General features: G+C 44.3%; 1 protein-coding gene across 1 annotated transcript in view; it reads left to right on the top strand.

The window, feature by feature from the left end:
* The window catches only part of TG (thyroglobulin), a 272,911-nt gene that overhangs the window by 89,011 nt on the left and 156,852 nt on the right, over positions 1-27,048 (top strand). Inside the window, exons 28-34 of the mRNA XM_032760475.2 lie at positions 8,681-8,746; positions 10,662-10,742; positions 14,995-15,132; positions 16,124-16,300; positions 17,786-17,897; positions 20,424-20,503; positions 21,220-21,363. Of these exons, the coding sequence (XP_032616366.1) occupies positions 8,681-8,746; positions 10,662-10,742; positions 14,995-15,132; positions 16,124-16,300; positions 17,786-17,897; positions 20,424-20,503; positions 21,220-21,363 (798 nt within the window). The remainder of the gene's footprint in view (positions 1-8,680; positions 8,747-10,661; positions 10,743-14,994; positions 15,133-16,123; positions 16,301-17,785; positions 17,898-20,423; positions 20,504-21,219; positions 21,364-27,048) is intronic.

Consider the following 27,048-nt stretch of genomic DNA (forward strand, 5'->3'; position numbering starts at 1 on the left):
TTGAGCCTGGCTTTTCCCCTAGCTCTGTGACCTTATTCAAGACATTTGACCACCTTCAGCCTCAGGGCCTCCATCTGTGCAATGGGCACATTCGTTCACAGATTACTGAGTGAAGTGCTGGCAGGCTTCCCAGGCTGTCAAAGAATGCCTTGTTCTCTGGTCCCTGGTTGCCTAACAGCACACCCAACAGAGGCACCCATGGGACTTCTGGGTGCAGACATCTGCTTTCATTGATCAGTTCACTGATACTATCAGGCTATGGTTCAACACATGACCTGGGTAATGGAGAACTGGCATTTGTTTTTAAAGCACAAATGAATTGATTGCCAGGTGTAGGAAATCACAACCCAAGAGAACACAAATTCAAGTAGTAAATGTATTAATATCTGCACTGTATTATACAAAGTACTTTCACGTACAACTCAATCCTTTGGGCACTCTGGTGAGGCAGTTGGTTATATCACAATTTCACTCATGAGAGTGAAGTTTGGAGCTATGACATGACACACTTTAAGAAACAATCTTTGCATTAGTGCCATGGCTGGGGCTCAAGCTTTCAGCTTAGGAGACCAGTGCTATCTTGTGGAAGCTCTCTACCCACTCCTCGCTTCCACCTTCCGCTTCCACCATCCTATGTGCAATTTAATGGAAGTGGAAAATGCTTTAGAGTTCTCCTTGTTATTGTGCCAGAAAAAGTAAGGGGTCTCCGGTAACTGAGAGTGTCACTCCTCAGACATCACTTTGGGGCCAGCTATGCTCCAGATATTGGGTATTAATGCCTGCTAATGGGATATTCTACTTCAAGGATTTTACAGGGCTGTTGGGAGAAGGGAACAGAAGATTCAGGAAAGCTGTAGGGTCAACTGTGAGTTGCAGAGGGGATCTGGGAGATGTGCAAACAGCTTTGGAGGAGGTGAGTTGGTGGGGACCCCTTCCCCAGGCTGGAGCAGCCCTTATGTTTCCTCCTCCCTCCCTCATATCCTGAGCAGCTGCTGGGTAGATGTGAGGGTGAGGTGACCAGGCCAGGTCCGGAGGCAAAGATGGGGACCGTGGCTTCTGTTCTCAAGGAGCTCATAGGCTAGATGGGGTGAGAGATACAGAGATTATCAAATACAGCAGGCCTCCTGTTTGCCCATCTTAGTGGACTGACAAGGATTGTAGGAACACAGAATGTCCCCTTAGCATATCCTTTCCTGTTTGGTAAAAGCCTCATTCAGGTCACTTGCCACACAGAAGTTAGGACTGACTTCTAATACCAGCCCCCAACACACAAACAATTATACCCCAAACAACCAATCCCACAAAACACCTGGAGGCTATTTTTATCTAATTTGGAGACACAGCACCTTTTACTGTGAGGTTTCTCTTTCCTACCATCAGCAATGAGTGATGGCTGAGAATATGAGATTTTGCTTCACCTTGGTGCCTGGGTTGACATGTGTTCTCCAGAGAGAAATCCACTCAGGATCTGGATCTCCCAAATTTCCAATGAGCATTTCTGAGTGTATTCAACTATTTGGTACTGGCTGGGTCAACCCTCTTATTTCTCAGAAAAACATCTTAGAAAGCTCTGGGGCTGCATATGGCTAGTTTTTGACAAATCTTGAAGTGCAGATGAATGGAAAACAGGCAGATTAAATGTCCCCTAATGCCACACAGATGTAAAATTTGATAGGAAAAAAAAAAAAAAAACCTTGGCAGAAATACTACTGGGTTCATCCTGAATCCAAAAGGCTTGATGTTGAGTGATTGTGAGGCTTTGCCTGATGCCTGGTGTTCAATTTATAGGGGTCTGTTTTATGTCAGCGATTGTCATTATCTTGGGGTTCCAGGACCTCAGTGGAGAAAGTTACAATACACCTGTAGTACTCATTGTAACCAGATGCATCTAGATTAGATGGCTGATGAATGCCTAGAAATAGGATGAGTCACTTAAAAAGGGCCCTACAGTTATTAGTTACTGCTGTCACAGGTTGTGCATTGCCATGTGCTTAGTGCTATGTTTGTGTCTTAGTTTATAGTTTGGATTCTCCCAGAATCAACCATGAGACAAAGATTCGGGAGTGTCATTTAAGTAGGAAGGACAAGGACTATGAACAGAGTCTCAGGGGAAGTAACACAGAGAAGACACGACAGCCAATAAAGGGTGGACTCTGAGGCCAGTTGTACTTAATTCCCTGGATCAGTGTAAAACACACTTCAGAATGACCCCGCCAGCTAGGCCAAGGAACAGGGTGTGTACCCGGTGGTGCTGCAGAGGACTTGGCTGACAATTGCAGGGAGGGCAGCAGCTCCCAGCCCATCCATCCTGCCACTGTGCCAAGGGCAGCTGTGGCTTTCTGCAGCTCTCTCAGAGCCCTGGGCATAGACCAGTAGTTCATGTTGCATACGTCATTTCCACTCATCATCTAAGACCTGGAGAGAAATGGCATTTTCTGCATTTACTGAGGGGGAGAGTAAGGCATAGGGACTCAAGGGAACTTCCTCAATGTTATTCAGCTCACCAGTAGCACAGCTCGGATTTTCTTTATGCCACGATCATATGATCATTATTCAGATCCGCTTCACTCTGGGAAGTGGGATGTAGAGATCCTGATATCTGCCTCCTGTTAAGGAAGCTCACTGTCTAGCAGAGGGGCGAGGGAAACACATGACCTCCCGAGGCGAGTGCCACCGTATTGGTACAGCTGACCGGGACTTGGTTCCCCTGAGGCTAGGCACCATCTGTTGGGAAGGACTCTGGGAGACTCCATCCTTATATCAATGCCTCCAGGACCTACAGCAGCCATTCTGAACCTACCTAACCCACACTGGAGGCCCAGGAGTGTCAGCTGATTCTTCATAATGGTCATCTTTGGTGGCTGGAGGTCTTTCCCCCCACAAGTCACTAGTGGATTGTAATGAAATCAAGTCTCCGAATTCTGCCACACATCCAAGCAGTTATTAGCAAACAGGCCCAGAAACTGTCACGACATGTCACCTGTTCAGTGGCCCCAGTGAAGCCCCAGCTTGCTATCCTTGGCACCTTTTTGGAAAGGTTTATTTAAGACAGAACCAATACTATTCTCACAGCTGAACTCAACTCACCTTCTTGTCAAAATCAGATGAACAAGAATCCTTCAGATCCATGACTGATCACAGACCCGTTTTGAATCAAGCCATGGCTCTAGGGCTATTGGGCTCAGGAATCTGTCACAATCTGTTCCTGCCAGCATAGAAGTGACACTGTGATACATTTAGCCAAGCCATATGTTTTGAATGCTATGAATCTGACCAATAAATATGTACCTATTTCCAGCATTCATTATGCTAATTAACAAAGCCCGGTGGTGGTGGTGGTAACTGGGATAAAGAGTTGATGTACCTGTGACTCCTTCCTGGAGGGTGGGGCTCCTGGACAGCAGCTTTTCCGTGCCACGTGACCACTCCTAGAGTGTGCTTTTCCATTTAGGATCCTGTCCAGTTTAATCTGAGGGCGTGGATTAAAATTGAGTGCTGCAGATGCAGCACATGATCTCTTCAGAAGCTTTCTGAATAAAGACCACACCACACCCAGCAGTGCTGGAGAATAGGCTCTGTGCCCAGACCCTCAAGTTCTCAGTGTGTTTGTGCTCCTTCAGCCTTGATCACAGGAGCAGCGACCCTGATTCAGGGGCTGGAGGCCTGTGTGTGTAGCAGGGATATTCTAACTCAGTTATTGTGGAAGAAATGAAAGTATTTTCTAGGCAGTCAAAACTGTGATCATTTATCGGGGAAGAGGTGGAATGATGCTTGCTTGGGTTGTGTACCTTCTTATTCTATTCTATTAGGGAAATTTAGGGGAATGGAGTAAGGGATCAGAAGTCTGTTTAGGGAAACTAATTTGGGGCTAGCCTTCTGATGTGTGGGACGGCAATGTTCTGTGTTTATTTGGTGGGCTCTGAGTATCATTCATTGTTTTGTTCTCCCTCCTTCATTTATCCTTGCATTTATTTATATACTGAACACCAGTTCTGTGCCAAGAATTGTGCTGGGGGAGTGGACGATATAAAGAGGGGACTTACAGTGTATCCAGGAATCTGGACAGTAACTACCAGGCATGAGGGGAGAGAAAGAGAAGATCTCTGAATACTGCAAACTCAGAGGAGGGGGGCGTGTGACCAGCTGGAGAGCTCAGGGAAGCCTTTCAGGAGGCAGTGATGCAGAACCTGATTCTGAAAGAATGAGTAGAGGTCAATCAAGTGAAAGAGAACAGGGTTCTAGGCAGAGAGAAAAATACGTGCCATGATGCAGAGGCCTGACAGCAATCATTCAATGTGACTTGGGAGGTGGGCACTTTGGAGACAGATTAGGGCGTGAGGCTGCTCAGCTGTCATGAGCCAGATTGCAAGGAACCGAATTCTGACATCCTTGTAGCTCCTGCAGGACCAAAGGTAGGTTTGTCTTTCAGGATGAGTACCTGGGGACTGTGTGGCTGAGGGATGGGAGGGGACCAAGGTCAAAGTCTGGGTGGAGATTAGATAAAGCCTAATGGAGTTAGGAGATGTGGTAAGGCTTGAGCTGAGAGGAAGGGTTCGGAGGAGAGGAAAGATTGAAGAACAGTTTAGGGACTAGTCTGAATGGATGTGGAGACTGATGGAGAAGGAGTCAAGGACAACCCAAGAAGAAGATGGTCCTATTAACTGATTTAGAAAGCAGGAGGAGGTGAGTTTGGATGTAGAGATGGGAATGAAAGATGAGGAAGATAAGAGAAAGCAGGGCAACATTCTTTCTTTTACCCAGTATTCTCTATGTATTCCTATGGAGACTTGGCAATCATATTAATAATTAAGACCACCAAGGGGTTATAACTTTCCTTGTGGTGATTGACAAAGGTGCTTCCCAGGACACAGTAATCTCTGTAGATGCTGGTCAGGTGACTTTCTGGACCTACAAAGGTGCTCTACATACATGTGCTGAATTTAGTTGAATTCCATTGGATTAAATTGTGTTGAAACAAGCAAAAACCAAGGCTGAACTTAAGACAGCATGTTTCCCAGGCTGGCAGACCTAGGGCTCTGTTGCCTTGAGACGGACAGAGTGTATAAGGTGTCTGCTTCCTATCACAGTTCAGTACATTCTGGGCCAAAAATACAGTCCCAAACTGATGTGCACCTGCGGGAAGCACCCGTTTGTCTCTGAGTGGTGAAAGGCATCTATAATTTTTGACATTATGTAAAACAGGACACACACACCCACAAAAATAAGAGTCTCGGACAGAGTGAAATACTCACCACCAATTCACCGCAAGTCAGACACTGAGACTGCTGAGAGGTAAAGACCTTCCTTTTGAGATTTCCTATGGATTACAGCTCTTAAGAAGGGGCAGGCATGGGGATGTGACCAAATTTGTATTTGTATTGAGTGACCATAATCCAAATTCCCCAATTATTTCATGGTAAATTACACACACACACACACACACACACACACACACACACACACACACACACGTATATATTATTTTTCCATAGGTTACTGGGATAAGGTGGTGTTTGGTTACATGAGTAAGTTCTTCAGTGGTGATTTGTGAGATTTTGGTGCGGCCATCATCTGAACAGTATCCACTGCACCCTATTTGTAGTCATTTATCCCTCACCCCCCTCTCACCCTTCCCTCCAAGTCGCCAAAGTCCACTGTATTATTCTTATGCCTTTGTGTCCTCATAGCTTAGCTCCCACATATCAGTGAGAACATTCTATGTTTGGTTTTTCATCCCAGAGTGACTTCACTTAGAATAATAGTCTCCAGTCTCATCCAGGTTGCTGCAAATGTATTTCATGGTAAACTGCTTCTTAATGTGGTCATTGGCTTCAGCCTTAGACTTGAGAGCAATACAATACTCTAGAGATAAATGTTGTTTCTTTAAGTTTTACAGGTTAAATAAGAATTATAATGCATGACCAAAAGTATTTTAAAAACCTTATTCACTTTACATCTGTATTACCTATATGAGTATATAGGTTATATCTATAGCTCTCTCTCTCTATATATATCTACATATGGTGTATCCATCTATCTTTAAAGAATCAGTATATCCATAGATTTGGGTATAAAAAGATTTAAGGCTGGGCGCGGTGGCTCGCACCTGTAATCCCAGCACTTTGGGAGGCCAAGGCAGGTGGATCACGAGGTCAGGAGTTCAAGACCAGCCTGGCCAACAAGGTGAAACCCTGTCTTTACTAAAAATACAAAAATTAGCTGGGCGTAGTGATGGGCACCTGTAATCCCAGCTACTTAGGAGGCTGAGGCAGGAGAATTGCTTGAACCTGGGAGGCAGAAGTTGCAGTGAGCTGAAATCATGCTGCTGCACTCCAGCCTGGGCAACAGAGCAAGACTTTGTCTCAAAAAAAAGGGGGGGATTAAAAAAATATTATCTGATTTCCCTTGTGACAAAGTCTAAAACCCCATAGCCTGAGCTTTGAAATAAGCAAATGATGATATCATGAGGAGAGAGTGAAAACGGAACACAAACTGAGCAGGTGCGCAACCACTGGTTCTGTGTTGTTGCAGTAGGAGTATATGGTGAGATCTCCTCCACAGTGTGGAGATAAGTCCAGTAATTGCAGAGATCCAAGTCTACATCTCTCAGATGTCATAGGTGTTCACTTGCCCAAATTGTTATAAATAACTTTTACCTTCTAAAGAAGGCTGTGACAGAATTTTGAGTAGATCCTTTAGAGAAACATCTCAACATTGCAGTCTGAGAAGTTCCAGCACCATTGTTTATTCCCGTTTCAGAAGTAAAATCTAATGAAAGTGCAACTCAGTCTTTTTGTCTCACCTTTATGTCCTAGAACATGGTCAGCCCCGGGGGGACTTGTCGCTTTGAGAGCCGAGTTTTCCAGAGAGTTCAGTTCACACCTCTTTAAACACAAATACCTTTAACATTTTTGCCATGTCAGATAGACAGAATTCTGAAGTACAGCCATGCACCTCAAAAAGACATTTTGACCAGTGAAGGACCACGTATGTAATGGTGGTCCCATAAGATTAAATGGAGAATAAGATTATAAGATTAATGCATAAGATTATAATGGATACTAATAGAAACCTGATACAAAGCACTTGATACTGACATTTCAGATCAAGTAGGAGAAGTGATTAAGATTCATTAATGATGCTGGGACTTTTTTTGTATGAAAAAATATATGTAAATAAAAGTATATAGAGCATCTAGGCTTATGTAAGTACACTCTATGATCACACAACAACAAAACTGCATTTCTCAGAACATATTCTTGTTGGTAAGAGATGCATGGCTGTGTATTATCCTCTCCTTAGTGTGGTGGTTAGGAAGGAGTATGGGATTTGAAGCCAAATAGATGGGGTTTAAATTCTTGCATTAACCTTTCTTGACTTTGATCCTTTATCTGGAAATTGGGGACCTTACTTTATAGCATGCCTGTGAGTTTTAAATTAGGTAATATATGGAAGGTTTTCATGCAAGCTTGTCCAATCCGCCTTTTGTTGTTGTTGTTGTTGTTGTTGTTGTTGTTCTGTTTTGTTTTGTTTTAGGTTTTTAGTGTTCTGAAACCATGGTTTTTAGTTTCTGTCGTTAATGATAAGCAGAAAAGAGTGATGAGGAAGGGGCTTTACTGGCCCAACCAGAAACAGAAACTAAGAACCCATGACTGCATTATCTCCCTTGGACACCCCTGCTAGTGTTGGATAAATGGTAATAACCGTTTATCAATAACTAGCTCTTCATTGGGACAAATACCTAATGCATGCAAGGCTTAAAACCTAGATGACAGGTTGATAGGTGCAGCACACCACCATGGCACATGTATACCTATGTAACAAACCTGCCCAAAGTTTTACACACGTATCCTGGAACTTAAAGTAAAATAAAATAAAAATTTAAATAAAGATATAAAAGGACTAGCTCCTAATAATAATTAAAAACAAAATGTGATGATATCTTGATGTCCCAGGCTGTCAGCCAACTCTCTCCTGTAGCATGGGGCTTATTTGCCTCCGGACTCTGCTATCTGGGCTATTTTCTTCACCTTCCATGTCACAGGGAACTTGAAAGGAACTGAAGACTGAGCAGGGGTAAAAGAGACGGCAGTGACCATCAGGAAATGGTGTGGCAAGTCTAGTCTCATCCAGAATGGCATCCAGGGGAGAACAGTTTGCCAGAAAGGAAAATTGGATAATATTAGTAATCAATTGAGTCATGGCAGCTGCCAACAAGTGGCTGCCTATCAAACGTTGAGGACTGCAGAGGATAGTTTATACACAGTATTCCCATTCTCCCATTCTCAAAATTGCTGTCCACATTTACCAATGAGGCAAGAGTCTCTGAGGAGTTAAGTGATATGGGAAACTCACACAGCCCTTGAGTGTCCCAGGAGCTTTGCTTTCTTCAAGCCAATCTCCAGTTCCTTAAGTGACTCTCCTGAGTCATAGGTTCACAACCCCTCATGGAAGTAGTCCCTTTGGTGCCCTGAGTATGACACTCAATGTCTGACCAGCTCTGGTTTTGTACCAGGGAACTGGAAGAGAGCTGCAAGAAGCTTCTGGGTTAACTTTACGTGGGAAAGAGCTTTCAGGCCTAGGAAGAGCTTGTGTCAAGGGAGATGGGGCTATTGCGGTAATGGTGGGTACCGAGTGACAGCACACTCAAGCTCATAAAAATAAACATCTTCCTTTGCAGGTCTGACACCCCTAGAAGGAACTCAAGACACCTTTACCAATTTTCAGCAGGTTTATCTCTGGAAAGGTGAGCTCCATGGTGGAAGAAGGGGGTTAGCAGGATGCTGATTATATGAGATTGTCTGGCACCACCTCTCATTCACAGGACACTCTTTTTCTGTAGAGGAATAGGTAGAGAGTCACTTTCCAAATGCATACTTTCTGTGGAATAGAAGGGCTCCAACTCATCAGATAAGATACCAAAGTCTAAAAGAAAAATGAGTACTGTGGAAACCCAAGAAGGGATGGAGGGAGGAGGCACTAGGTTCCCGTGAGATAAAGTTTGCTGACCACAAGATACCCTTGTTCCTAGGAGGGGAGTTCAGGGCCATTGCAAAGCACAGGAGGCATTTGTCTAAGGGGACTCAGCCCCACGTGCCTTTCACCCTGAGGCCCAGGGACTGGTGACAGGATCCCAGGCAGGTAGTTCTCTGAACTCCTGCTCACAAACAATGGTACTGTGGGTGTGTGGGACAGAGTGGGGGAAAAATGGAGTGTCCAACAACATGTATGCTTGGCACTTCCCTTCTGCTTCTTTGTCCTCCTTCAAGTTTTCTGAATGTTGATCAAGTGCCTACTCAGACCCAGGGAAAATGAAAGGCATTTAAGGGAGAGATGAGAGGCACAGCCCTGACTCTTGAAGGGTTCTGGCCTCAGGAGGGAGCAGATAGAACAGTGGCCCATCACAGGTCATGGCCGTATGTGCTGGGTGAGAGGCATGAGAAAGGCCCCTGATCCCATATTACGTCCCTCCTGTTCCCCTAATCTGTCCTCACTGATCTTCAGTGTCCCGAGAGAGGATTGGTGACTTGCTTCTACATGCTGATAAACTGAAAGAGCAGGAAGGCACAGACTTGGATGATGGGATGTGAATCCTGGTCCCATCAATCCCCACTTGTGTGCCTGGGAGCCCATGGACCAGCCCCTCATGCCCAGATTCCCATGGGTGACGTGTGATACAGATGCCACTGACCTCAGAATTGCCTGAACAGTAATATGTCAATGCACAAAACAGTGCTGCGCGTATAATACCTGCTGAGTAATGTTGGTGGGGGTGGTGGTGATGAAGAGAAGAAGGAAGGCAGAAAAGGAGGAGAAGGAAGAGGAGAAAAGGTGGAGGAGGAGAAAAAGAAAAGGAAGGTGTTTACCATCATTTTCATTTTAAAGAGATTATGAGATTATGTACTTCTTTTCTCATTTAATTATACCTATAAGGTAGATCTAAAGAGGAGGTGATAGTTTATTCATTTTCCAGGCAAGGAAAATGAGACTTGGAGAGGTACGTGAAATGCCCATGGGATGCCTGGGAGGTCCTGGGGTTGAGACCAGACACTGGTAGGAGGTCCCAAGTCCAGCACTTCCTAGTTATCAGACATTTCTGATAAAGTGTTAGCTGATGAAAAATGAGGGACTTAATTTCTCCAGGCCATTTGCCGCACCACAGGGAAGTGCCTTAAGGCCTGCCTGATACCTGCACCGCCACAGGCTCACTCGCTTTCGTGGAAGACCTGTTCCTGACTTGAACATTTAGTTAAATTTTTAAAATTTTTAATTCATTTACTGGCCACTTGAGTGGTCTGGGATAAATTATTTTGCCTCTTTAAGTCTCAGTTTTCTCAAGAGTAAAACGGAAATCTTGTTCCCTACGTACATAGGGTGTTATACACAGCAATATTTATGAGCATATTTTGTTAACTCGAAAGGGCTTTGCATATGTTAATAATTTCAATATCACAGATAATGAGTGTTCTATCATTGAGAGGTTGGATGATGTTCCATATAAAAAAGAGTGCAGATCTATGTCAGGGCATCTGTTGCAGATCTTATCTAAGGCACCTGGCTTTAGGGCCTGATTTTTCTCACATTGCTACTACCATTTTGTTGACCAGTGGAGTACTACCCCTTCTCCCCAACATTGCAACAACTCTTTTTTTTCCTCCTAGATTCTGACATGGGGTCTCGGCCTGAGTCTATGGGATGTAGAAAAGACACAGTGCCAAGGCCAGCATCTCCAACAGAAACAGGTACTGATCCCCAAACCTTCTTACACACTTGGGTGTCTGAATGCGGAGACTAAATGGGTGCACCAAGAGTTTAGTCAATGAACGGACATATTGATGTCACTCTATTCTGTATCCATGGACTCTCCTTTAATCTTTTAACCCAATTATCCAGCTTATAAATGTGAGAAGCTCCTCAGATGGGCAATTGGCACAGAAAGTAAAGCAAAATCACTGCAAATTCATCAGCGTTACTGGAAATGAAGACAACCATGATAACAAAACCTGAAGAAAGAAACAAAAAAGTCAGGAAACAACAGGTGCTGGAGAGGATGTGGAGAAATAGGAACACTTTTACACTGTTGGTGGGACTGTAAACTAGTTCCACCATTGTGGAAGTCAGTGTGGCGATTCCTCAGGAATCTAGAACTAGAAATACCATTTGACCCAGCTATCCCATTACTGGGTATATACCCAAAGGACTATAAATCATGCTGCTATAAAGACACATGCACACGTATGTTTATTGCGGCACTATTCACAATAGCAAAGAATTGGAACCAACCCAAATGTCCAACAACGATAGACTGGATTAAGAAAATGTGGCACATACACACCATGGAATACTATGCAGCCATAAAAAATGATGCGTTCATATCCTTTGTAGGGACATGTATGAAACTGGAAACCATCATTCTCAGTAAACTATCACAAGGACAAAAAACCAAACACTGCATGTTCTCACTCATAGGTGGGAATTGAACAATGAGAACTCGTGGACACAGGAAGGGGAACATCACACTCCGGGGACTGTTGTGGGGTGGGGGGAGGGGGAGGGACAGCATTAGGAGATATACCTAATGCTACATGACAAGTTAATGAGTGCAGCAAAACAACGTGGCACATGGATACATATGTAACAAACCTGCACATTGTGCACATGTACCCTAAAACCTAAAGTATAATCATAAAAAAGAAAAAAAAAGAAAACAAAAAGAAAAAAAAGAAATCAAATTTGTACCTCATAAACATATATCACAAACTTAGCCAAATTCTAAAACAACTTAACCTTGAAAAAAAAAAAAAAAAAAGAAAGAAACAAAGAGCAAGGTTCACCTGACTGTGGCCAATGGGCTTCACTTATGTCAATCCTGAAGAGTATAAACAAAGTGTAAATATTCTGAAATTGTTTAATGAATGACATGTCTATGAGAATCTTTTGCATGTCATGGCATACAGTGAAAGCTGTGATTCCAAACATGAATAGGAACAGTACGTATGTACTGTCTGGACTTCTCTACCTCCAGAGTCTGTGATTATTATTACTGAGGTGGAGCTAAAACTCAGAGAGAGAGGGAGATCAGCTGCTCAATATGGGCTCAGCAAGGACCAGGAGACAAGACATCTGCATGTGGTCTGCAGTGTGTGTGTGTGTGTGTGTGCGCGTGTGTGTGTATTTGCATGCATGGACTCACTGTAGGAATAGGAGTAGGATCAGAAGGAAAGAAGGAAGGAGAAGAGAATAAGAAAAGGGAGAGCCAGATCAGACTGATGGCACAGGAAGGCAGCATGGTACAAGGGAAAAAACCATCACATTACAGAGCAGATACTAGAGCTTGAACCATGTTTCTGCCACTGATTACATGCCTTAGTGCACGGCCATGGGTAATTTGCTTCCCTGCTAAGATCCCTGGATTCATGTGTAAAAGAATCTTGTCTACCTCTTATCCCATTAAATAGCAACCACTTGGTACAGTGCCTGGTACTTAACACATGCCTAAAAAATGCCCAGCACCCTGCCCTCCCCTGCTTGATCAGGCATTGTGTTTGTGATCCTCAACCTTGGCAGTGCCTTTGAGGGGCAGCCAGACAGCTTGTGATAATGTAAATGTGCGTGAGTTAGTGGCACTTGAGAAGGTTCTATAAAATCCATCATCACACACTACTTTAGGGCTGCATCTACAAAACTCTCATGTGATTCACACAGGATGCTCCCCCCGCCCTCCGCTTTCTTCCCTCTCCCCTAGAAGGGGAGCTTGGCCCCCACTGGAGACCTTGCAGGGAGTCAGGGTGAATAGACAAGGTTCAGCTCAGTTTTCCCTTTCTCAGTTGATTGCATTCCTGGGCTCAAGGAGATAAAGTGCCTGGAGAAAAAAATCACATTGAGTCCAGGCCCAGTGGCATCTCTACGTGGGCTCATTTACTCGGGCGGTGCTTCTCAGGGTCCATGAGAGTGGCCTGTCTGATTCAGAGGACAGTGAGGAATCTTCCCCTTTGTGTATCAGGTTACTCCCATCAGTCTGAATGTTTGAGACAAACCCAAGAAGCCAATGAGAGTGACTGGTCTCCTTGCTTTTAAGGAGGGCACATAGTTTTAAGAGAAATAGGAAATGGCTTTATCTAACATGGCATGTAAACCAGGTATAAGATGAAGTGGCTACAGTATTCGTTCTTTCATCCAACCAGACATTTTTGAGCTTTTGTGGCTGTGGCCTTGGACATTCACAGACTAGTGAGAATTCTATGTGCCAGCCACTGCATGACAATGTGGCAAGGGGTGTAATGTGGACAGGTGTCAGGTGCAGTGAGAATGCAGAAGGAATGCTAGCAGCCTGTAGGGGCCAGGAAAAGTTTCTCAGAGGAGGCCAGAAGGATCTGCCAGACGCTCCCAGGTACACCTGAGAAAAGGTGTTCCAGGTAAGGGGAACCCCTGTGTGAAGGCTCTGAGAGCAGGTGTGCCTTGAGTCCTGCTGCCTTGTTTCTCTTCTCTTACGCTGCTGTCTTGAGGGGCAATCTGTGATCTCCCTGAGCTCCTACTTTGTGCCAGGCATGGTTCAATGGGGACAGGCCATTATACAATCATGTGAGATGAAGGCTGGGGAGGCAATATGGTCTCTGAGGTCTCTGTCCTCTTGTGCCAGGCATGGTTCAGTGAGGAAACAGGCTTGGGAACTGGCCACCATACAATCACATGAGATGCAGGCTGGGGCGGCGACATGGTCTCTGGGGTCTCTGCCAGCACCAAACTTCTCACCTTGCCAAGTACTCATAAAGCCTTTATCCTGTCCAGTGGTTCTTTCTAGTGAAGAAGCTCAGTTTCCTTGAGCCTGCTTTATGAAGTGTGGAAAATGGCTGCTGACAAGCACTACAAGGAAAGTGCAGTGCCAAAGTCCACAGCAAAGTGGAGGTGTATATGGGATGTAGTGCCCCTTATACAGAGCCCTGAATGAATGGACATTGCAAACATTCCCCAGCTCATCTCCCTAATCTGCATCTTGCCACCATTGTACGTCCCCCTGGAAGACAGAACCCTCCAAGGTTACAGAGCTATCCCCACTGGGTCTGGGTGTTGGGGCCCTTGGCCCTATAGAACCTCTTTATAGAGTCACAGGACATCAGAGCAGGAAGGATCAAAGCTGATCCTCGAAGCACAGGCTGCACTAGCTGGGTGGGGGAGGAGGGTGTAATGGAGCTTGAGCCAACAGAGGGAAGAGCATGAGCAATTGCATGGGGACTGCAGATAGCGTGGTGATGAGCTAGAGTTAGCAGGGCTGTTGTGTTGCTGAAGTGCAAATCAAGACAATCCGAGGTGAGGCTCAAAAGGCAGGTAGAGCCCAGATTAAGAAAAGAACCTGGACTTATTTTCTGTAGGCAGTGGGGACTCCAGGAAGAGCTGGGATCACGGCATGTGAATACCTGAAGACAGAGTCAGGGAATGGTTGAGCTAAAACTTTCAAGTTTGGGTTAAGCGGAGCTGAAAGCTGACTTTATAGATGAAGACTACCATTTGGGAGAGAGGCTGGACTTCCATGTGGCTTCAGAAGACAGAAAGAGAATCAGTGGTTCAAAGTTACAAAAAGAGGACTTGACTATACAACTTCCTTATGATGGAGTGGGCTGCTGTGGTCAGCACAATGATGTCATGTGGAGCTATAGAGGCATTAGACAGAAGTCTCCAGGGGAAAACTTCTGCATTAGGTGAAAAGGTGGACCAGATAATTTCCAAGGCTTTATCCAAACCAAGATTCTAAGATTTTGCCATCCCATAATTTTTAGGACTTCCTGGGGCCTTCTGAACTATTCCTGTCTGACCAGACTCCCAGCTCTACTGACTTCAATCCTGCTCTGGTTTCCCACAGCATAAAAATGTCTCTGTCTCTATCTCTGACTCTCTGTGTGTGTGTGTGTGTGTGTGTGTGTATGTTTCTTTCTTGTGTTTTTCTCATGTTCACTAGAGTTAAAGGTGCAGGAAATTGACTCTCTGCTTCTTTTTCAGGTTTGACAACAGAACTTTTCTCCCCTGTGGACCCTGACCAGGTCATTGTCAATGAAAATCAATCACTACCCAGCCAGAAGCACTGGCTTTTCAAGCACCTGTTTTCAGCCCAGCAGGCAAACCTGTGGTGCCTTTCTCGTAAGTATCCTTAGACCTCATCCTTCTTCCAGACACTGTAGTCAGGCATCACAGGCCAAGTTTGGCAACTCCTGAGACACAGATAAGGCCAAATTTTGTGTCATAACTCACGGATCACTGTGGATGATATAAAAGAAAGATAGCACATAACCCCTATCTTCAAGAAGGTTACAGTGTAGTTAATCTCTACTCTGCTTCCATAAACTATCTTCATCCACCTGTCTCTCCATCTATCCATCCATTCATCCATCCATCCATCCATCCATCCATCCATCCATCCATCCATCCCATTCATCCATCCATCTACCCATTTATCCATCCCATCCATCCTTCCATCCCATCCATCCATCCATCCATTCCTTCCATCCATCCATCCATCCATCCATCCATCCATCCATCCATCCATCCATGTATCCATTTATCCATCCCATCCATCCATCCATCCATCCATCCATCCATCCATTTGGCAGTTATTAAGTATGCATTATGTTCAAAGCTTTGTGTTTGATTTTGGAGATGAAAGAGAACACCCAAAATGAATCAAATCAACCATGTTCCTTGCCCTTGGGGAGCTCATATATACCAGGGGCACAGGCTGACTTGGACACAGGTGCAGGGAGACAATTCACAAAGTTCACAGTTTTTACAGTCCCGTGACCTCTGGTCTGCAGATCCTGACTCCCTCTGAGATGGCCATGGGTAGATCCAATGCAATGTTACTCTTTTGCCTCTTGTATTGCTGAGTTTGAGGTTTGCCCCATATGCCTTTGACTCTGCCTTTATTCAGGAGCACATGGCCCCCTCCCCAGCTAGCAGAACTCCAGCATTTTTGCATGGATCTTTCAGACTGGATGATCTTGACAGTCTCAGGCCTCTGTCCTAACTAGGAGGGATCTCTACCAGGCATTTCCCCACCCAGAGAATCCTGTAGAGATTATTCTCCCCTGTAGACCCCACAAGAACTAAAATCACACTACTCTCTTGCCTGTAGGTTGTGTGCAGGAGCACTCTTTCTGTCAGCTTGCGGAGATAACAGAGGGTGCATCCTTGTACTTCACCTGCGCCCTCTACCCAGAGGCACAGGTGTGTGATGACATCATGGAGTCCAGTGCCCAGGGCTGCAGACTGATCCTGCCTCAGAGACCAAAGGCCCTGTTCCGGAAGAAAGGTGAGCACTTGGAGGGATCTGCATAAACTGTATTTCCGATGTTCTGCTGGCTCTGGTTTTAGAAATATCCAGATTAGTTTCTTATTTAAAAAACATTTTCTTTATACTTTTATTGGTTTCAAGAAGATGGGAACATGGATCCAAACTTTCACAGTTAGAATCAATAAACTACTGCGTAATTGTCTCAGTTTAAACAAAAAATATGAAAAAGGGTTATTTGGGGACAGTATTTCAATGCAGAAGTGGGCTTTAAAAAATAAAACCCAAAATGTTTATTCACACTTAAAACTAATTTATTCTTCTTTTAAAAGTAAAGTTATTCATGTTCCTTGTAGAGATGTGAAGCCATTTAGAACTGCATCAAATTGACAATAGAAAATAATCCTTTTCTAAGAGAGCCACCTTTAATACATGCATCAGAATCCCATTTGGCTGTATATTACAAAGAATGTCAGCAACAGTGACTTTAACAAGACAGAAGGTGATTTTCTCTCCCAGGCCATTAATGATGCCATATTTTTGGAGATTTTTTTTAACCCCTTACAGTCTGTTTTCTCCAGATGTGGTCACCTTTCATTTACTGTTCTATCTTCTTTGTTGGAGGCCTTTCTCAGATGTCCAGTGACCCTTATTTTTCCACTCTAATGTCAAAGGGGTCCACAAGCTGACTGGGCAGCCCCAAATGTGTGGTGGGCACTTGTTGACTCTAGGTTTCTTTGAGGGATAATCCTGTTGGGTTGCCCTTTGGGGAATTCCTCATGCCACTATTTTTAGGTTCCTCATTCAGAGGAGTTTCTCAACACCTGGCCTTGGGGCATGAGCCTGGCTGCTGGTGGTTTGGGCACCAGATAAATTTGGAAAATGTTGGGGGGGGCACCTCGATATTCATTATGCAGGCTGACTTGAAAGAATCTCCTACTTTCTGTGAAGTGCTCATGCCGTGGACTGCACCTGATGCACCCAAGAGATCCTCTCTTCTGTCATCTTGAGAGAATGGACCTTCTATCTTCTTCCATGGTGGGGAGGGGGCTGTTGTCAGCTGTGGAGAGGAGAGGAGAGCATCTATAGACCAAATAGCTTATTAAAGAGATTCCAGCCAGTTCTTATGTTTGGGCCACCTCCACCTCCAGGGCTACCATACTTAAACCTTGTGGGATTCCAGAGGGCAGATGGCATTACTTCTTGGTTCTTCCCACAGAAAAGTTGAGTAGTTTTCTTGGTCTATTAGGCCTATTTTTATTCCTCCATATGCTTTCTAGCTTCCAACATTTTGTTGTTATGTCCCCACTTTTTAAAAAAAAATCTTTGTTCCTGTGGACTTACCATCACTTTAGTGAGATTTGGGATAGGAACTGAGAGTTAATATGAATTTAATATGTCATCTTTAATTGGAAACTTTCAGTCTGTGTTTTACTCATTTGTCCTCATATTTTCATGACTACAGCAAATCTCGAAGTAATGTATTTTCTTTCTTCCTCTATGTAGTTATACTGGAAGATAAAGTGAAGAACTTTTATACTCGCCTGCCATTCCAAAAACTGATGGGGATATCCATTAGAAATAAAGTGCCCATGTCTGAAAAATCTATTTCTAATGGGTAAGCTACTTGTGTCTCACCCCTAATATTTATTATTAATAATACTTCCTTAAAGAAGATGACACAATCACAGCTAAAAACAGAAGCATACCCAGCACTTTGAGAGGCCAAGCCGGGTGGAACACGAGGTCAAGAGATCGAGACCATCCTGACTAACATGGTGAAGCCCAGTCTCTACTAAAAATACAAAAGTTAGCTGGGCATGGTGGCGGCACATACTAGTAGTCCCAGCTACTGAGGAGGCTGAGGCAGGAGAATCGCTTGAACTCGGGAGGTGGGGGTTGCAGTGAGCTGAGATCACGCCACTGCACTCCAGCCTAGCAACAGAGTGAGACTCCTTCAAAAAAAAAAAAAAAAAAAAAAGCACGAAAAACTATAAAATCCAAAGCTAAGGGGGTAAAAGGTAATAAGGAGGTAACCATATCTGAAAACCTCAGCTAAGGTAAGTTACTGATCGTAAACACAACGTTTAGCCTTGAACTACTCGCTGGATGATGAAAGAGCCACCAAGCATTATTTAATATAAATTATCAAGTATGGTACTAAATTTGATTCTCAAAACCTCACATTGCAGTACTCAGAATCTGGAGGGCAAGTGGAAATTTTGACAGACTCATATACATATAAATAATTTTTATTTTTTATTTATTTTTAAAATTTATTTTATGATTGATTTATTTGCTTAGTCATTGTAATTGAAGACGATGTCTCTCCTAGTATTGTCTGTGGATCTTGCCCATTAGAATCACCTGGAGAGCTGAATGTGAATTCTAATGGGTGAGATCCACAGATCTGCATTCTTGGGTCCTATTTATAAACTGCATCCTTGGGTCCTATTTTGAACCTGCTGAATCAGCATTTCCTGGGATGGAGTTCAAGAATCTGACCTTTAAGGGGCTGGGCGCGGTGGCTCACGCTTGTAATCCCAGCACTTTGGGAGGCCGAGGCGGGTGGATCACGAGGTCAGGAGATCGAGACCATGGTGAAACCCCGTCTCTACTAAAAATACAAAAAATTAGCCGGGCGTGGTGGCGGGCGCCTGTAGTCCCAGCTACTCCGAGAGGCTGAGGCAGGAGAATGGCGTGAACCCGGGAGGCGGAGCTTGCAGTGAGCCAAGATTGCGCCACTGCACTCTAGCCTGGGCGACAGAGTGAGACTCCGTCTCAAAAAAAAAAAAAAAAAAAAATAGAATCTGACCTTTAAGGAAGCTTCCCCTGGTGATTCTTTTATACTTAAAAATTCAAGGATCATCCATTCATGAACCATTGATCTATGAAGTGCTCTTGAGTTATGACACTGAATCATGTTGCTGGTGCTTAAGATCTACTTTTGAAAATGGGGCTAAAAAGATGAGGCAGGCTAGTCTGTCTTGACATTCAACTGGACACCACTGTGCTGATGGGAGTGGCGGATGAAAAGGAGGGTTGGAACCGGGGATCAGCCTGACGGTAGAGCTGGGATGGGAACTAAGGGAATAGATTGTGCGTCTGGACTCATGGAAATGTAGTTGGCTGGGAAAATGTATGGTCCAGACTGGATCTCAGAAATGAGCTTCCAAGATAGGAAAAGGAAGTGGTAAGTGGACAGGTTTGTGGAGAACTAGGAGATGGAAAAGCAGAGAGGTGAATTGCAGGCATCAGGGCACAGATGCTGCCAACATTGGAGATGTTGCCCAGCAGATAAAAGCATCACCACTGGGATGTGGCTTGGGTTCAGGGAAGGAGAATGGCAATAATGAGGCAGGATCCCCTCACCAAGAAGGGACTAGGGGTTTGAGAAAGCTCTCAGGAGTCAAGAATGAGTGGTCAGACTGGAGCAGAGTGGTCGGGGCAGGGGGAACTTGGAATTGAGCCCAGAAACATTTGTTTGGAGCCATTAAGTCCCTCCTGCCATGAATAGCCCTAGAAGCTGAGGGTGGGGCGTAGTTATTGAGTGAATAAGAAGGTCAGTCTTGAGAGAGCCTGGCTGGATGGGCTGACCCAGTAAACAGAAATGCATTGGTAGAGTGTGATTATCCACATTGTACAGTGAGTAAGAGGGGAAGCAAAGGGGAGCACAGGCTCGGCTCCAGCTGCTTAAACAGGCCCCTGGCTGGGTCGCTCTGACTGTAAGCCCATGGACTCTCCTCTTTCTAGAAATGCCTTCCCTGTTATTTCTTTATTTTCCCAGAGTCCAAAGCTGAGAACTTCTGCTTACCTGAAAGGATTGAAAGGGTACATTCTGGATCCTGGGTTGCTTGGTTGGAGCCTGGCACATAATAGGCACAGAATATATGCATGATGAATGAATGGGTGAATAAATGATTAATGGCAGGACAGTGTTCCTGAGAGGAGTAGAATTTTGTTTTCAGAAAGAACCTCAAAGCTAAGAATCCACTCATGCATGTTGATCAAAGCACCCCCAGTTTAAGTAGGGGGTGAAGAAAAGCTGGTTCCCCAAAGCAAGAATGACTACCATCAGCCCACCCAGTAGGTCCTGGGCTACCAGCGAAAACCTTCAGGCCTGCTCTTTCTCTTCCTATGCCAGGTTCTTTGAATGTGAACGACGGTGTGATGCGGACCCATGCTGCACTGGCTTTGGATTTCTAAATGTTTCCCAGTTAAAAGGTAATAATAGTTAACAACTTCCTCTCCCCTGTGCACAGCACTCTGCAGTTTAGAAAACACATTCACATCTATGCTTTTACAAATCCTCAGCATCTCCTATCCTCATTCACAGACAAGGAAATGGGGGCTTGGAGACAGCAACTGGCTAATAAATGTGGTAGCTGAGACATGGCTCCTAGTCCAGTGATCATCACTTTACATGTGCAGTTCTACCTGGCCAAACTTCCTTCCTTGTACTCTTGGCTTAGATATCTTTTGTTCATCTTTCAACGAACACTTGGGCCAACCAGCTTGGTGAACTTTGGATCCATTTGTATGACATGTATTTAATGTTTGGTTGATTCCCTTACTAGTGTGTGATTCTGGAAAAGTCACTTAATCTCCCTGAGCCTCCATTTCCTCCTCATCTGTATATAGGGCTACCAAAGCTACCTTCCTTCTAAGGTTATGTGAGGACCACGTGAAGTGATACCAACAGAGACCTAGCACAGTCCTGGGCACATGATAGGTGTTTGATAAGTATTAGCCACCTCTATCCCTTTGCTCTTAGATCAGAGGCTCCTTGAGTTCAGGTACCAGGTTTTTCAGCAGTGGCTGAGATAGTATCTGAAATATAGTGGTGTATCCCAAATGTCTGCTGAACAATGCACTTGCAGGATTTTTCTCATTCATTGTACTCAGTTTCCTGATCGTGGTTTTTTTTTTTTTCACTCCAGGAGGAGAGGTGACATGTCTCACTCTGAACAGCTTGGGAATTCAGATGTGCAGTGAGGAGAGTGGAGGAGCCTGGCGCATTTTGGACTGTGGCTCTCGTGACATTGAAGTCCACACCTATCCCTTCGGATGGTACCAGAAGCCCAGTAAGTACCCTTCCCATGACAGCTATATGGGCATCTTCAGTTAACTATTTCCCAGCCCTGCATTAGGACAATGTTCTTGGATTGGTGAGTGGATTAATCAAGATTCACTGGGTTCAAACAACAGAAATGGAATCTGTTTAACTTAAGCAGACAAGAAACTTATTGGAAGTTTGCTCATTGACTCAAAGGAAGGATGAGCAACTAGGTCTCAGTAAAGATGGAAATGGACCATTTCCATGGATGTATGTAACAAGAACAAATGGGCAACTTCTTCAGTGTGCCATGATCATCATTAATCTGCTTCATAGGGTTTAGTGGTTATATTCAACCTTTAAATTCAAGGGGGAGAGTTTGGTCCCACTTGGACTTAGTACACTGCCAGAGGGAGAGTGGGGCAGCTTGACAGTCCCAACAAGACTGTATGCACTAGGACAGGGGGTGTTCCTCAAACAATAGTGAAGGCACTGCTGCTGGACAGACAGTATCAATAGATATAGACTCTGGCACATTCCCTTGGTTTTCTTACCTTGACAATCAAGGCAATGTAGCACATGGTAGTCCCATGGAGGAAAACAGGGACAACCAATGTGTATTTGACAATGCATATAGAGTTAGGACTTCAGGGCCAAGGCAGCATTGACCCAACATGGGTCCTTAAGGTATGATTCTGATTATATCTGGGCACGTTTTAGGAGCTCAATTTGAAATTGATGAAGGAATGAATGAATGGCATTTACAGTGTGGCATAAGAGCTCCTGGACTCAGATAAGGAGACATTAGGGTTGTTCCAACTCTGCCATCTATTTACTATGGGTTTGTCTTTCGGAAAGTCACACCACTTCCTCAGTGTTTCCATTGGTGAAAATAGTGAATGAGACTCACTATGATTCTGTCACTGCTTACATCACAGGTGTTTATGGTATAGATAGATTTGGGGAATAGTGGGCAGCCACAGGGAAACTAGACATCTTCATCCTGTGTCCCAGAAGCAAATTCACAAAGATGTCCCAGACCCAAAAAGATGGAACACCCTGTGTTCAATTAGGAGGAGTCAAATTAGAGAGAGGCTGAGCAGAGGTTTAGTATTTCCAACTTCTCCCACTAGTGGCTTCCTTGTTAGTTTCAGAGTAAATATACGGTAAATTCTGGCTCTTACTTAGCACTTGCCCTAGATAATAGAGTCATCGACTGTCTGATCTGGAAGGGGTCTTCGAGATCCCTACCTTTGACCATTCTTTTTTTTTTTTTTTGAGGCAGAGTTTTGCTCTTTTCGCCCAGGCTGGAGTGCAATGGTGTGATCTCGGCTCACTGCAACCTCCACCTCCTGGGTTCAAGCGATTCTCCTGCCTCAGCCTCCCAAGTAGCTGGGGTTACAGGCCCCCACCACCATTTCCAGCTAATTTTTGTATTTTCAGTAGAGACAGGATTTCACCGTGTTAGCCAAGGTGGTCTCGAACTCCTGACCTCAGATGATCCACCCGCCTCGGCCTCCCAAAGTGCTGGGATTACAGGTGTGAGCCACTGTACCCAGCCACATTCTTTATATCACCCAATGTAACCCTTTGCCCAAAGTAGGCAAAGAGAGAATAAATGACGTTCTTTGTGTCCCTGCTGTTTCAGATCATGATGGATTTACATGGGTTATACCGTTTAATACTCATAGTACTCCTGCAGAGTAGGTATTGTTTCTTCCATTTTAAGGTGAGAAGAGTGCAGCATAGAAAATTGAATTGCTTGACCCAAACCACACAGCTGGTAGGAAACAGAGGCAGGCTTCAGGCCCAGACCTGATGACCCCAAACTTACTCTCCTTCCCTTTACGATGTTGCCTCCCGGCAGGTCTTTCACATCCCAAAAATGACTAGAGAGGAAAATATCTAGATACCTTTCCTGACTGACTTTCCCCCAACTCAGCTGATTAACAAGAAATTGACTAACACATTAAAAAGAATAAATACTAATAAACTAACAAATCAAACCAGTTGGTGGTTTGGTGCCTTGTTCCGTAGCCGTATCCAACCTGAAAGATCCAGATGCAGCTCCCAGGCAGGCTCTGGCCCTCAGCCCTTGCTCATGAGCCTACCCATTCCCTGTGTGTGCCTCAACTTCATGGAAGATGTTTCTGGAGTTAATTATTACCAGCTTGAATGGAATCTTCCTGCTGGTGTCCACCTTCAGCATCCTGTGATTTGATCTGAATTTACTCTCCTGGCTTTTTATTTTATTTTAACATCTGAAATTATTTTAGGAAAAACTTCAGGATTGTATAATGAAATATCCTCAGTGGGTTTCTATTAAACAGTTTCTATATAACAGTTTCCCTGCTTTAACTCATAGAGGAAGGGAGAAAATACCTGCCCAAGTCTTTGACCCCAAAGGAGACCCAGTGCCAGCACTAGCTATTTGGGAGACTTCAGAACTGAGCTCTCACCTCTCACTTCCCCCTTGCCCCATCTGTCCTCTCACCTCCTTACCTCACCAAAGTCTTAAAAATGTCATTTTCCATCTTCATATTACTCATGGAAGAATCGGGTAAAAAGAAGCTTAAGAAGTAATTCATTTGTTCAGAAGTAATGAGAATCAGACCAGAGTGTTACAACATCTTGACAGGAGTTGGCAGGGGAAGGAATTAAGGTACTCATTGTCCCAACTCATTCCATCTGTTCTTTTTCTTTTCATCTGACTGCATAGATCATTAACTTTTTCCAGCATATATTCTGTGGGGTCAGTCTGGGGACTCGACTCAGGAGTTTTGACCAATAACTTAGAGCAGGGAATTAAACATTCGCAGAGGGGTTCTTATTCAACCAACATTGACTGAGCATTCATTATACCTGGGGGTCCTCTGGCATTACCAATATAACCTCTATGTATTGGGCTCGTACTGTGTGCCTGGCTGGATTCCACTTTGCTTGCACTATCTCACTTAATTTTCACACCCATGTATCATGAAGAAGTAGAGGCTCAGAGAGGTTGTCACTTACGCAAGGTCACCAGAAAGTAAATCAGAGTTAGAATTTGGACACAAGTCTTTCTGACCCTAAATCACTATGTTGTGTGATTGAAGGTGAAAAAGCCGTGATTTCTGTTTTGCAGTCACTCACAGTCTAGGAAGGAGTTAAAGATTATAAATAAATACAACATTCTTGTGCTGGGTCTCTCTTACCATAAGTTTTTCAACTTTACTGAGTATCTGTTTTCAACTATTATACTGTGCTGGGCACTGCGGAAAGTGAGATTAATAAGATATATTCATTTTCCTTAGACACAGTCTAGTGAGGAAGATATGAGGAAATATGATGAAATATAGCAGAAGAGATGAAATACTAGAACACTTATCAGTAAAGTGTCACAGGAACATAGGAGAAAGAAATTGTGCTTGGGAGGTATCTTAGTCCATTTTGTGCTGCTATAGCAGAATACCACAGACTAGGTAATTTATAATAAACAGAAATGTATTGGCTCTCCATTCTGGAGACTGAAGAGTCAAATATCAAGGAGCCAGCATCCATCAAAGGCCTTCTTGCTGCGTCATTCCATGGGGAAAGGCAGAAGAGCAAAGAAAAGAAAGGGGACCAAACTTGCCATTTTATAATGGCATTAGTCCCACCCATGAGGGCTCTGCCTCATAAAGGTTTCACCTCTTATTACTGTTGCGATGGCAATTTAATTTCAACATGAGTTTTGGAGGGGACGAACAATGAAACCATAGAGGAGGTGTGGAAGCCTGTTGCTGGAAGGTTCCTATGGGCCCTCCTTTTGGCCTAAGGCCCAGCTCCTGCAATCTCCTCTGCCCAAGCGGGTGGTCTTTCACACTGTGCACTGCCTGCTTTCAGTATCTGGGTGCCTGGGGAGAGAAAGAAAAAGTGCTACAATGTCATCAGACTCTCATTCTTCCATCCATGGCCCCTGAGCAGAAAACACCATGGGATGCACATGGCTTATGGGCATTCTGGTGTGAGTGGCTCCATGGTTCTCATTTCAGAACAGAAGGAGGAGAGCTGGCTGTTACAAGGTTATGTTGACATGGTGTGATTTGACTCTCCAGCAGAGCAGGACAAGGTTCTTTCTCCCTTAAATTGTCTTCATCAAACAGAAGTGGGTGGTGGGATAAGTCTTAAGACTTTGTGGATTATTTCCTCCTAAGACCTAGGTTGAGAAGGGTAACCTTACTTAAGGAGACTGGTTTAATAAATTACAGTATTCTCACAGCTGGGCCATGTTGACCAGTAAGAAACCATCTTTTGATTTTTGATATAGTTTGAGCCAAAACATACTTATTAGCTGAGTTCTGAACATTAGTACATTGGATTCTATTTTCTCTAGTAAACAAAACCACACCAGTATACTGATGTAAAATCCCGGCACTGAAGCTGACATTGTCATTACTTTTTTCCCCACTCTTAGCTTTGTGTTAGGTAATTGCATACATAACAGTAGGAAGTAGCCTCTATGGGACTAGGAAAGTCTGCCTATAGTCAGGAATCTCTGGGCCTGAGCCTTGCAGGATGGATAGGATCCTCTCCTTCACCTCTGTCAGCACCAGCACATGAGACAAACGTTTTTACCAAGGATTTGATGAATATTTTCAATAACAGATTTTGGCCTTGCTTCAAGTCCATGGTTTGGTCATTTAGTGTAGTGTCATCTCTACTGAGTGATGACTATGAGCCCATTAACACTATGTATCAGTCCATTTTCATGCTGCTGATAAAGACATACTGATAAAGACTGGATAATTTACAAAAGAAAGAGGTTTAACTGGACTTACAGTTCCACATGACTGAGGAAGCCTCACAATTGTGGCAGAAGGCAAGCAGAAGCAAGTCACATCTTACATGAATGGCAGCAGGCAAAGAGAGAGATGGTGCAGGGAAACTCCCGTTTTTAAAACCATCAGATCTTGTGAGACCCATTCACTATCATGAGAATAGCATGGGAAAGACCCACTCCCATGATTCAATCATCTCCCACCAGGTCCCTCCCACAACACATGGGAATCATGGGAGCTACAAGATGAGATTTGGGTGGGGACACAGAGCCAAACCGTATCATACTAGGTCCCCTGTTTCTGAGGAACTGCCACTAGGATCAATTAGGAATTGAGATTTATTGAGTTCCTACTATATGCCAAACACCTTGGAAGCATAGAGGGTAGAAGTCCTGCCCACAAAGGGTTAACAGTCTGGCTAAGGAGACAGATGTTAAAGAAAACAAACCTTTCTTAAGCATTACTGTATGTCAGACTGTGTTCATCCATTTTGCATTGCTATAAAGGAGTATCCAAGACTGGGTCATTTATAAAGAAAAGAGGTTGATTTGGCTCATGGTTCTGCAGGCTGTGCAAGCATGGCACCAGCGTCTGCCCAGCTTCTGGAGAGGCCTCAGGAAGCTTTTACTCATGGCACAAGGTGCAGGGGAAGCAGACCTGTCACATGATGAGAGTGAGAGAAAGAGAGAGGGAACAAGAGAGGAGGTGCCAGGCTCTTTTAAACACTACTTCTTGTGTGAACTCATAGAGCGAGAATTCACTCATTACTGCGAGGACAGCACCAAGCCATTCATGATGGATCCATCCCCATGACCCAAACACCTCCCACCAGGATCACCTCCAACACTGGAGGTCACATTTCAACATGAGATTTGGAGGGGACACACCTCCAAACCATGTCACAGACACTACTC

Source organism: Hylobates moloch, unplaced genomic scaffold (genome assembly GCF_009828535.3).
Source record: "Hylobates moloch isolate HMO894 unplaced genomic scaffold, HMol_V3 SCAFFOLD_9, whole genome shotgun sequence".
In the NCBI taxonomy this organism is placed as follows: domain Eukaryota; kingdom Metazoa; phylum Chordata; class Mammalia; order Primates; family Hylobatidae; genus Hylobates; species Hylobates moloch.